The sequence below is a fragment of the Mobula hypostoma genome, chromosome 5, assembly GCF_963921235.1.
Source record: "Mobula hypostoma chromosome 5, sMobHyp1.1, whole genome shotgun sequence".
Lineage (NCBI taxonomy): Eukaryota > Metazoa > Chordata > Chondrichthyes > Myliobatiformes > Myliobatidae > Mobula > Mobula hypostoma.
Window position 1 is genome coordinate 27,603,204 of NC_086101.1, and position 12,155 is coordinate 27,615,358.

Consider the following 12,155-nt stretch of genomic DNA (forward strand, 5'->3'; position numbering starts at 1 on the left):
TCTGCTTATTCCCACAGTAATGCTGGCCTCACCCTAATTCAGATATTACTTCTGATATTTTTATACCCCTCCACCAACCACATTCTCTGCAACTTAAAACTAACTTGTTTACTTTCCCAGTTCTTATGAAAGATCCTTGGGGCTTTAACTCTTTGATTCCCTCCCCACAGATTCTGACAGACCTGCTATGTGTTTCCACCTATTACCTAAAATATTAAATCTTCTTCTCTCTCCTCAGACCCTGATTGACCTGCTGGAGCATTAATGCTGATTCCTTACTCACAGATGCTGACTGACCTGCTGTGTTTCCAGCATCTTCTTCTTCTATTTAAGAATTCTAGCATCTCCATTTTCTGCGTTCTTTTAATTTCCAACTCTCCACACTGGAACCAAATTTAGAGTAACTATTCAATCTACTAACCAATATGTCTTTGGGATGTAGATGGAAACTGGAGCACCCCGGGGAAACCCTTGTGGTCATGGGGAATCATGTGTAAACTCCAGAGTACAGGATCAAACTGGGGTCACTGGCATCTATGAGCCAGAAGTACCACTTTCATTTCTCTACAGAACCACAACCTCAAACCTTGCGAAATAACTTGGACTCCAGCTTGGCAATGAACTGTTGCACTAACATTTCCCTTGGTGTTAACAGGCCTTTCCAGCCATACTACCTTGCTCTATCAGTGCATAGGAGAGGGCTGGACAGTCCCTGATTGTCATGGGAGTTGTAACCAATAGTAATTCAGCTTTGATTCCATCCAATACCTGTAAAAACAACAGCAAATAGCATCCTACCAGCAATAATGCTGAGTCCCCTTGACTTTAAACAAAAAAGCAATATTAAAATCCCACTTCAGTTGCACTTTTCCTGATATATTTTCTGTCACTCATTCATCCACAGAAAATTTATTATACATCCTTGGAAAGATTTCTTGCTTCAACCTGACTATCCTTCTGGTGAAGATGCTGTTGGGGAGAGAGTCCCAAGATTAGACCCAGCTATCATGAAGTGACAGTGATATGTTGGCAACACAGGACGTGCTGGAGGAACTCAGCAGGCCAGGCAACATCTGTAGAAAAGAGTAAACAGTTGACGTTTCGGGCTGAGACCCTTCAACAGTCCTAAACATTGAAACGTTGGCCCAAAATGTTGACTGTTTATTCTTTTCCACCGATACTGCCTGTCTGCTAAGCTCCTCCAGCACTTTGAGTATGTTGCATGGATTTCCAGCATCTGCAGATATTCGCTTGTTTGTGGTGAGGAACTCGGCAGGTTGATCAGTATCTGTGGGAGGAAAACAATTGTCAAGGTTTGGGTTGAAACCCTACATCAGGACCGGTTGATGGACAGAGAGTTTTGGACATTTTCTAATTCCTTTTCCTGCACAGATACTGCTTGACTCACTGAGTTCCTCCAGCAGATCATACGCTGCTCCAGATTCTAGCAACTGCAGTCCCTTATGTCTTTATCATACATTAGTGATTCATTATGGTTTATGACCATCCAGGGAACCTGTAACACTCTCAGTTTTAATCTGACATCAAAGTAGCAAAGTTTTTTTTTCAAAAACTAATCAGTCTCAGCTCAGAATTTGAAGAATATTTATTTTTTACTCAGCTGACTCACCAACACATTAAGAAGAATTTGGTATTAATGTCACTGTCATTTGAAAGTCACAGAGGGCTGTTAGGCGAATTATCAGATGGTTGTTGTCATGGTGACATGGCACCAAATTGACTACCATGGTTTGGATAAAAAATTCACTCTCTTCGATGGGATGTTGTCTCTTTGTTACTTATCTTAACCATCAGTGGTTTTGCAACGCATAGCTCTTAAAATGTAAAAGAAAATATAAGTAAGTTCTCCGTAGTGAAACAACAATTTAAAATTTTCAAGTGACTTTCAGAAAATAATCTAATCCCTCTGATTGTAATCAATTAATCTGAATCACTTACGCTGTAGTCAAATCCAATCGATTGGAATGTTTTCTAATTGCCTCATGGAGTCATACAGGACACAAGCAGGCCCTTCAGCCCCACTGAGTCTGTACTGACAACCAAGCATCCATTCAAACTAATCTCATTTAACTCTCCCATCGTAAAAGTAGAATCATAGGTAGATGGGGAGGTGTAGAACCAATTTAGCCGCTGGCCTTCATCAGTCAGTAAGCACAGAAGTTAGGTCATTCCGTTGCATTGCAGTTGCACAGATATTGTTGAGGCCACAGTGTACAGCTTCAGTCGTCCTGTTGTAGGAAGCGCCATCTTCTTGATGGAAGATGGCAGCGTGACGCAGCTCGCAGTGGCCACTCCGGTGGTGATGTCTGTTATTTGTCAAGTAGGGTGCCGTGCACAACCCTGATTTGATGGAGACAGATGTGAGAGCACGGAGGATCATCTGGTGAAACTTCTGAAATGCCTGCTTCGCTGCTGCTGCTACTGTGTGGTCCAGAATCTCCGGAGGGGAAGGCCCCGAGTCCTCGGCTTTGCTTGTTGCTCGGCGGCCAGGGTGGAGTTGACGTGCTCGGCAGAGGATGGTGCTCAGAGAGGCTGTGTCGGAGGGGCTGGTCGGAGGCTCAAAGTTTTCGGACAGACTCAGAGTTTGCTGCGGTCGAGTGCTTCCAATGATGCTGCATCGGCAAGTTGGTGGAACTTGGAGGTTCATGGTTGGAAGAGTTTCTCCCTTCTGCTGCCTGTACGTGATGATGAGTCTATCGGGACTTTGAGACTTTTTTTTTACCGTGCTCATGGTCTGCTCTTTATCAAATTATGGTATTGCTTTGCACTGTTGTAACTATATGTTATAATTATGTGGTTTTGTCAGTTTTAGTCCTGGTTTGTCCTGTGTTTTCTTGTGATATCATTCTGGAGGAACGTTGTATCATTTTTTAATGCATGCATTTCTAAATGAAAATAAACGAGGACTGAGTGTCCTCATAATCTAACCTAATCTAATTAAATTGGAAAGGGAAAGGGTATGGAGATTTAGGAGGATGCTAGTGGCAGTCAAGAGCTTGTTGTAAGGAGAGGTTGGGCTGACTATGACTTTTCCTTGACATGTAGGAGACCGAGGACTGACCTTATATATGTGTATAAAATGATGTGGGAAAATGCACATATTCTCTTCCGCAGGGTCGGAAAATCAAAAGCTGGAGGGTATAGGTTTAAGGTGAGGGGGAAAGCTTTAAAGAGGGCCAAGGGGAAACTTCTTCCTGCAGAGGTCAGTGTGCATACAAGCTGCCGGAGGAAACAGGTACAATACCGAATACAAAAGACATGTGAATACATCATTGGATAGGAAGGTTTTAGAAGAATATGTGCTAAATGAGAGCAGAGTCAACATGGATGGGTTGGGCATGTTGCATTACTTGATTATGCTTAGGGTCTATAACTCCCCATGCCCCAGATTTTACAACTCATCTACACACTCAGAGCAGTTTACAGTGTTCAATCAATGCACCTCTCCTCTGCTGTTTTATCCTACCCTAACCCATAGTGAGTTTGATTTATTTGGAGTTTAAGCGGACGAGCAGGGATCTCATTCAAGGCTCTGGGAGGCTGTCTCCTCACACTGAACACCCACAGCTAGAGTTTCTCAACTCAGGATAAGGGGCTGATGACTCCAGATTGGAGAGAATGCTGCACAGAGGCTGTAAATGTTGGGAATTTAGACCCATATGGTGTAGGTGTCCAATCAATGAGCATTTTCAAGACTGGGCAGCTGTGTTGCCCATATTGGGTAGGCTGTCATTGTTTTGCTAGGAAGGAGGCTAAGGGAAGACGTAATTTACAAAATGCTGCCTGCGCACAAGAAATTGTTACAGGAAGAAGTTGGGTAGACTTAGGACCTTTTCCTTGGAAAGTAGGAGATTGAGGAGTGAGTCTATAAAACTATGAGGAATATGGATAGGATGACTGCACATATCCTTTTTCCCAAAGTTGGGAATGCAAGAGCTAGCAGGCATAGGGTTAAGGTGAGGTTTTAAGTTTAAGTCAAAACGAGTATGAGAGGGATCAATAAGGTAGGTATTGAAAACCTTTTAGCAAAGACAGAAGGATCAAAACAACAGGTTTAAGATGGGAAGAAGGATGCAGCACAAATCTAGAAGTAATAGAGCCTGCAAGAATGATACTGAACATGTGATGACCAACATTAATGCCACACCGCTGGGGTCAACCCAGTTCAATCTTGACACCTGGTGCTGTTTGTGTGGAGTTTACACGTGCTCCCTGCGACCACATGGATTTCAACTGGATATTCCAGTTTCCTCCCATGATGTTAAGAGAAGATGTGCATCAATTGGCTGGTAAATTGCACCCTGCCCCACCGTGTGTAAGTGAGGGGTAGAATATGAGGGGAATGTGGGAGGTATAAATGAGATTACAGTAGGTTTAGAGTGGCACACTCTCATTGGGCTGAAGAGCCTTCTACCATACTAACTCTCCGTGGCTCTATGAAATAGAGAAATAACAGAGATTCGTGGTAGAAAACATGAAAGAAACTGTGTCAATAATTTTTAAAAAGGAACTACAGTAATAAAGGAATTCAAGTTACTTTCTGTCACTAGAAAATAAGTATATTGCAAATAGCATAAATGGAGATGAGTTTCTGGGACCTGCATCCTAGTCTTTTAAAGGAATTGGTTGCAGAGACATACGTTGGTTGCAATGTTCAAACATTCCCTAGATTGTGGAGGAGTCCCAAAGGATTGGAAAACTGTAGATGCAGCACCAGAGCTGAGAAAGGGAGGCGGTCAGAAGGCAGAGAATTTAGATCAGTTAGTCTAATGTCAGCTGTTGGGAATCCTTTGTAGTGAAGGTAATGACATGTCATTTAGCGAATCATAAGAGGATCACAGTCAGTATGGTTTTGTGGCAGAAACTTTGTAGAATAAATTTAATAGAGCTCACTGAGGATGGGACAAACAAGGTGGATTAAAGAAATAAGCGTGAAGAGCCGCAGAGTGCATTCAATAACAGTGCAGCTGATCCAGTATTCCACTCTTGAATGCAGATGCTCTCACACACTTGGCTCTGGAAGGTGATGGACCAGAAGCTGGTAAAGGAGCTTGAATGACGAAATATAAAGGGGCTGAATTGACTGACAGGAGATCATTCTACTTCATTGAACTGATTAGACAGATGAGAACTTCTTTTTTAAATATTTCAGAAAATGTTTGCTTAAACCATCCTTTAAATACAGATGGGAAAATAGATGGAGGGCACTGCTAGATGTAGCTGGGCATTGAGGGGTCAGGTATGAAGTGCATCCATCTCTGGCTTCGGCATCCTTTATAGTGTCCATGGGCTATATCCTCATGGGCAGAAGGAGAGCCAGTCGGGCTTTCCTGCCGCGTGCTTCTCCGTCTCTTGCTTCCGTGTGGATGGTTTCCATGTGTTGAGCAGTTGAGTGGCAGTCCCTTACAGTCCCACCAGCTTCCTTACTGCACATTCCCATCCACACAGTTCAGGAGCTCCCCAAAATTCAATTAGGAATATCAGAGACCTTAAGCCAAGTGATAAGGATCACACAAATACACAACGGCCCAATGCTCTTCCCCAGCAAGAACGGCTGAATCCATAAAGTTATCAAAAGGTCATTTTCTGACACAAAATACTTACCCCCGTCTTCCAGAATACTAAATGCAGAAATTTCCCACAAATTTGGTGAACTGATATCCAATGTTAATCTGCAGGGAGGGAGAAACATATTCTCATGTTCATTCATATTTTATTCATTCCTGGAGACCATATTTCCACAAAAATATATGTACTGTACATTTTCCCATAAATGCAGACATGAGCCCTTTGTTTCTGGCTTTCCTGTGAAGCTGCAAATGACTCACTAAGCAATTCCAGGTGGGAACACAAGAGAAACTATCTCTCCCATTGGAACATGGGACACAGACCATGGAGGAAGCAAATGATCAATCAAAGGAGGAACGGAAGTGTCAGACTTGTTAACCTCTTCCTTCTGTTACACTGTCATTCAGTAGGTCACACAGAATTATATTATCATTCATTTGTTCTAACATAGAGGCTGGTGCTGTGTGAGATTAACTCCTTGCCAGCTTCCAGTAGTGCAATCTGGAATTTCCCCCTCCTCCACACCTTTCCCATAACCCTTGCTCCCACCCTTAAGCAATTCCATTTTAGATCTTAGGTCCTAGAGTACAACACAGAAAGGGGCCAGGCAGACCTTCTGCTCCACGGTAACCTGACCTTCTGCCTCATTCCATCTACCTGCAGCTGGACCATATCCCCTCCACCCATGTACATATCCAAACTTCTCCTATATGTTACAATAGATCCCTCGTCTACCACTTTACTGCCAGTTAATTCCATACATTCACCACCCTCCGAGTGACAAAGATTCCCCTCCTCAGATTGCCCTTAAATATTTCACCTTTCACCATAAACCTATGACCTCCAGTTCTAGTCTCACCATAACCTCAGGTGAAAATGCCTGCGTGCACACATCCTATCCCTCATAATTTTACATACCTCTGTAAGATCTTCCCTAATTTCCCTCTGTTCCAGAGAATAAAGTCCAAACCTATTCAACATTTTTCTATAATTTAGGTCCTCAAGTCCAGGCAACATCCTTGTAATTTTTCTCTATACTCTTTCAAGATTATTGATACCTGTCATGTAGGCAGGTGATCAGAACTGCACACAATACTCTCAGTTCGGCCTCACAAATGTCTTATATGTATTTTGTACTCTAGGTATGAATGCTATGCCTTTCATCCTGGAACCAACCTTCCCTTCCAATTGTCAGTCCAAACTTGAAACAATCTTTCAAGCCAAATCACCTCTCAAGTGCTCCAATGAGAATGACCTGAACTACTTTAGTATGTAATCCCAAATAATCCTTTAAGAGTGTATGAGAATGAAAGGGTTAATGTATGAGGAGTATCTGGCCCTGCACCCAATTGATGAAGGGGGTTCTCACCGAAGTCCACTGGACACTGAAGGGATAGGATGGAGTGGTCATTGAGAGGGTGTTTCCATTAATAGGAGAGTCCAGTGGGATATTCTTTAGGGATGATATGAGGAGCCATTTCTTCAGCCAGAGGGTAGTGGATCTGTGGAATGGTTGGCCATGCAGTACTGTGGAGGCCAAGTTACTGGGTGTATGTAAGGCAGAGATTGATTGGTAAGGATGTTAAAGATCATGGGAAGAAGGTGGGAGAAGGGAGTTGAGAGAGAAAAACAAATCAGCGAATTTTGATTGATGGAGCAGACTTGATGGGCCAAATGGCCTAAATATGCTCCTACATCCTATGGTCTTATGGACTATAATTGCAGCTTCACTATAACTTCCTGATAACAACAAGGCATACACCAGCACTATCATTACCGAAATGTCTTTGCCCCTGTCGTTTCTTGTATCTCCCACATCCAAGCCTGCTTGAACAAAGGCTGTAGTCTAGGAAATGTGCTTGTGGCTGTAATATCTATACACAAAGAGGAAAGCACAAGACACATTATCACCAAATGTTCAGCAATACAATCATCCAGTTGAGGTGTGCAAAGGAAGCTTCCTTTACCAAAGGTTTGGCCAAGTTGGTGTGCATTGCCCTTGACATATCACTGTTGATGCACTTAGCAAAATCAATCTGCGCAACAGGTTATGCTGGAACCATCTATGGAAAACTAACTATTGCAAAGGCACCAATTGTTGCATATCACAAGTCCTGATTATGCGACCACTGACGCCAGGCAGACAGACTCTGAAGGGTATTGATAATGGCTGGGGTCACCTGTCTTATAAAGACATTGCCCAGAAGAAGGCAATGGCAAACCACTTCTGTAGAAACCTTTGCCAAGAACAAGCATGGTCATAGAAAGACCATGATTGCCCACGTCATAATGAACGAAGGAACCATTTGTTCCTGTGGTACAGAAGGTGTAGTCATTCCTTGGGATGCTTAAAGATATGGCGGGTATTTTAGAACGATTGGGAGGTTGGGAGCTGTGGGGTACAGTGCAGAGGAGGAATCAAGGCCGATAACAGATCATATTGAACAATGAGGTAGGCTGGATGGGCAGACTGGCATTCTCCTATTCCCATTAAGCCCAAATCTGATTCTGTTGTTCTTCTGCCTTTGGATAGCTAGACATCCTAAGTGCAAGAGGTTACAGGGTTAGTGACACTTCTGGATCATAGAGTGATACGGCACGAGAGCAATGACCCAGCGAGTCTGTCAATCCTATTTTATCCTCCTGACATTGCAATCAACTCCTGCCAGATTGTATCCCTCACCCACAGTGCCATGATGGTATAGTGGCTAGTGGGACACTGTTACAGCTCGGGGCGTCGGAGTTCAGAGTTCAAGCGCGGCGTTCCCCATAATAAAGTTTGTATTTTCTTCCTGTGTACACGTGGATTTTCTCCAGCTTCCTCCCGCATTTCAAAGATGTACCAGTCAGGAGGCTACTTGGGCATTGTAAATTGTCCAGCGATTAGGCTCGGGTTAAGTCAGTGGGCTGGTGGGCAGCACGGTTCAGTAGGCCAGAATGGCCTGTTCCACACTGCATCTCCCAATAAAATCTATTTAATTATTTATTGAGATACAGCACAGAACAGGCCCACCTGGCCCTTCGAGCCACACCAGCTAGCAACCCCCCGATTTCATCCTAGCTTAATGAGGTCACAGGGAGGATGTGCAGACTCCACACAGACAACGCCAGAGGTCGGGATCGAACCCAGTCTCTGAAGCTGTGAGGCAGCAACCATTTTATTAAGTACAATAGGAATAATTTTAAATGAGAAATATAGAATTACAAAGATGTTGCCTGGATTGGAGAGTATGTCTTATGAGAATAGGTTGAGTGAACTTGGCCTTTTCTCCTTGGAGCAACAGAGGAGGAGAGGTGAGCTGATAGAGGTGTATAAGATGATGAGAGGCATTGATTGTGTGGATAGTCAGAGGCTTTTTCCCAGGGCTGAAATGGCTAACATGAGGGGCATAGTTTTAAGGTGCTTGGTACAAGGGGAATGTCAGAGGTAAATTTTTTACACAGAGAGTGGTGGGTATATGGAATGCACTGCCAGTGAAGGTGGTAGAGGCGGATACAACAGGATCCTTTAAGAGATTCTCAGGTACATGAAGCTTAGAAAAATAGAGGGCTATGCGATAGGGTAATCCTAGGCAGTTTCTAGCGCAGGTTAGATGGGTGGCACAACATTGTGGGCTGAAGGGCCTGTAATGTGCTGTAGATTTCTATGATTCTATAGATATATTGAGTTATAACACAATAAAATATTATCAAGTAATTTTAAAAAATAGTGCCACTGCCTCACAGTTGCAGATCTCCGGCGCTGTCTGTCTGTGGAATTTGCACTGTGACTTTGTGGGTTTCGCCCGAGTGCTCCAAGTTACTCCCACAACCCAAACATGTGCAGGTCTGTGGGTTAACTGACTGCTGCAAATTGCCCCTCATGTGAAGTTGAAGAGTAAAATCTAGAGGGAGGTGGGTATTGGATCAAATTTAAATGGGATCAGTAGAGTGTTAGTGCATGCCAGCACACACTGGATGGGCTGAAGGTCCATTTAAAATGCTCCCTGACTCTTGTGTGTTCCTCAACCTTCCTGGTAGATTGAATTAGTATGCCACACATTTGTGTTGAACTTTCCCTGATCTGTCCAGTAGCTGATGCAAGGAGGGGGTTGTCCTTGCTATAACGATTGCATTTACTTCTGATGCTGACAAACTTCAGCACGTTTTAGAAGACAGAACATAGAACAGTAGAGCACCGTACGGACTCATCGGCACATGATGTTGTGCCAATCTTGAAAACCCTACTCCATGATCAATCTAGCCCTCCCTCTCACACAGCCCATAACCTTCCAGATTTTCTTTCATCATTGTGTCTTCTAAGTGTCTCTCATATATCCTTAATGTATCAGCCTCAATCCCCACCCACTGCAGTGCATTGCAGGTAGCTGCCTCTCTCTGTGTAAAAAGCTTACATCTGACATTTCAACTAAATTACTTCCATTCTGGAAGAATGTCCTTTGATATTAGCCGTTGCTGCTCTGTAAAAATGCACCAGCTGTCCACTCTGTCTGTGCCTCTCAAGTGGCCTCTGATCCTCTTCTATTCTAAAGACAAAAGCGCTTTCATAAGATGTAAGGTATAGCAGCAGAATTAGGCCATTTCGCCCGTCGAGTCTCCTCCACCAATTTAGCTTGGCTGATCCATTTCCCTCTCAGTCTAATCTCCTGCCTTCTCCCCTATCCTTTCATGCCCTGACTAATAAGAATTCATCAACCTCTGACTTAAATATTCCCAATGACTTGGCCTCCACAGCTGCCTGTTGCAACGAACTCCACAGATTCACCACTGTCTGGCTAAAGAGATTCCTTCTCAGCTTCATTCTAAATGGACGACTCTCTATTCTAAGTCTATATCCTCTGGTTTCAGACTCCCCATCATAGGAAACATCCTCTCCGAACCTACTCTATCGAGGTCTTTTGCTATTCGAAACATTTCATCGAGATCCTTCCCCCACCTCCACATTTCTTCTGAACTCCAGCGAGTACAGGGTCCAGCGCCATCAAAAGCTCCTCATATGACAAGCCTTTCAATCCCGGAATAATTTTTTTATTCTTAGATAAGGGGCCCAAAACTGCTTACAACACTTCAAATGAGGCCTCACCACTGCCTTATAAAGCCTTAACATTACGTCCTTGCTTTTATATTCTAATCATCTCAAAATGAATGCTAATATTGCATATTCATCATAAGACATATTCTCTAATCGAAGTATTCTCTGAAAGTATCCTAACTGGTTGCATGATCGTCTACTATGGTAATTCACATGCACAGGAAAATAAGCGAGACTCTCCCCGCCTCCATTCCAACTAATTATTTTAACACAGAAGCACCATTGGGAGTGCCCTGACCAGCTGCATCACCGTCTGGCATGGGAATTGCAAAGCATCTGACGACAAGACCCAGCAAAGGATAGTGAGGATTGGGGTCTCACTTCCACCCATCCAAGATATTAATCAGGAGCGCAGTATATACAAGGCCCTCAGCATTGTCAAGGATTCCTCCCATGCAATCCCCTACCATCAGGCAGAAGGTATCATAGCATTAGGACAAGGACAGTTAGCATGGGAAACCGGTTCTTCCCCCCAGGCTGCGAGACTGAACTCTCTGACACCACCCATTCTCATCATTTATGAAGTTAGACTGTTTACTTTTTAACATGTCAGAATCAGAATCAGGTTTAATATCACCGGCATCTGTCTTGAAATGTGTTAACTTTCATGTACAATGAAATACAAGATAAATAAATATAGAGAATATACATATACATATAAATATAGAGTATATACATATGTCTATTAAATAGTTAACATAAGTAGCAAAAAAAAAAAGAAATAAAAAGATAGTGAGGTAGTGTTCATGGGTTCAATGTCCATTTAGAAATTGAATGGCAGAGAGAAAGAAGCTGTTCCTGAATTGCTGATTCTGCAGCTCCTTCCCGATGCTAACAGTGTGTAGAGGACATGTTCTGGGTGATGGGGATCCTTAGCGATGGATGTTACCTTCCTAAGGCACTGCTCCTTGAAGGTATCTTGGATACTGCAGAGGCTGGTACCCAGGATGGAGCTGACTAATTTTTGTAAGTTCCTGCAATTCACTTCGATCTTGTGCAGTAGCCCCCACCCCTGCCCCCCATACCAGACGGTGATGCAGCCAATCAGAGTGTTGTCCACTGAACATTTGTAGAAGTTTTTGAGTGTTTTAGTTGACAAACCAAATCTCCTTAAAATCCTAATGAAATATAGCCGTCGTCTTGCCTCCTTTATAACTGCATCAATATGTTGGCACCAGATTAGGTCCTCAGAGATCTCGACACCCAGGAACTTGAAATTGCTCACTCTTTCCACTTCTGATCCCTCTATGAGGGTTGGTTTGTGTTCCCTCATTTTGCCCTTTCTGAAGTCCACAATCAGCTCTTTGGTCTTGCAGATGTTGAGTGCAAGGCTGTGTCATAAATGCACCCAATCTTCTGGAATATATTTTATCATCTGTTAATGTATTTGTGGTAATATTACTTTACAAGTTGTGCGAGAGTTATATGTACTGTGCTGTGCACCTTGGTCTGGAGGAACATTGTTTGGTTTGGC

General features: G+C 43.2%; 1 protein-coding gene across 2 annotated transcripts in view; it reads right to left on the bottom strand.

Moving 5' to 3' along the window:
• Positions 1 to 884: 884 nt before the first annotated feature.
• LOC134346710 (complement C3-like) overlaps positions 885 to 12,155 on the bottom strand; it is a 70,895-nt gene continuing 59,624 nt past the window's right edge. Inside the window, exons 14-16 of one of the 2 annotated variants that reach the window (XM_063048265.1) lie at positions 7,367 to 7,463; positions 5,626 to 5,693; positions 885 to 1,288 (exon numbers count right to left, since the gene is read on the bottom strand). In XM_063048265.1, the coding sequence (XP_062904335.1) occupies positions 993 to 1,288; positions 5,626 to 5,693; positions 7,367 to 7,463 (461 nt within the window). In that variant the 3' untranslated portion in view covers positions 885 to 992. Of the gene's footprint in view, positions 1,289 to 1,588; positions 1,836 to 5,625; positions 5,694 to 7,366; positions 7,464 to 12,155 lie in introns of those variants that run through there. The other variant, XM_063048266.1, reaches the window with a different exon arrangement.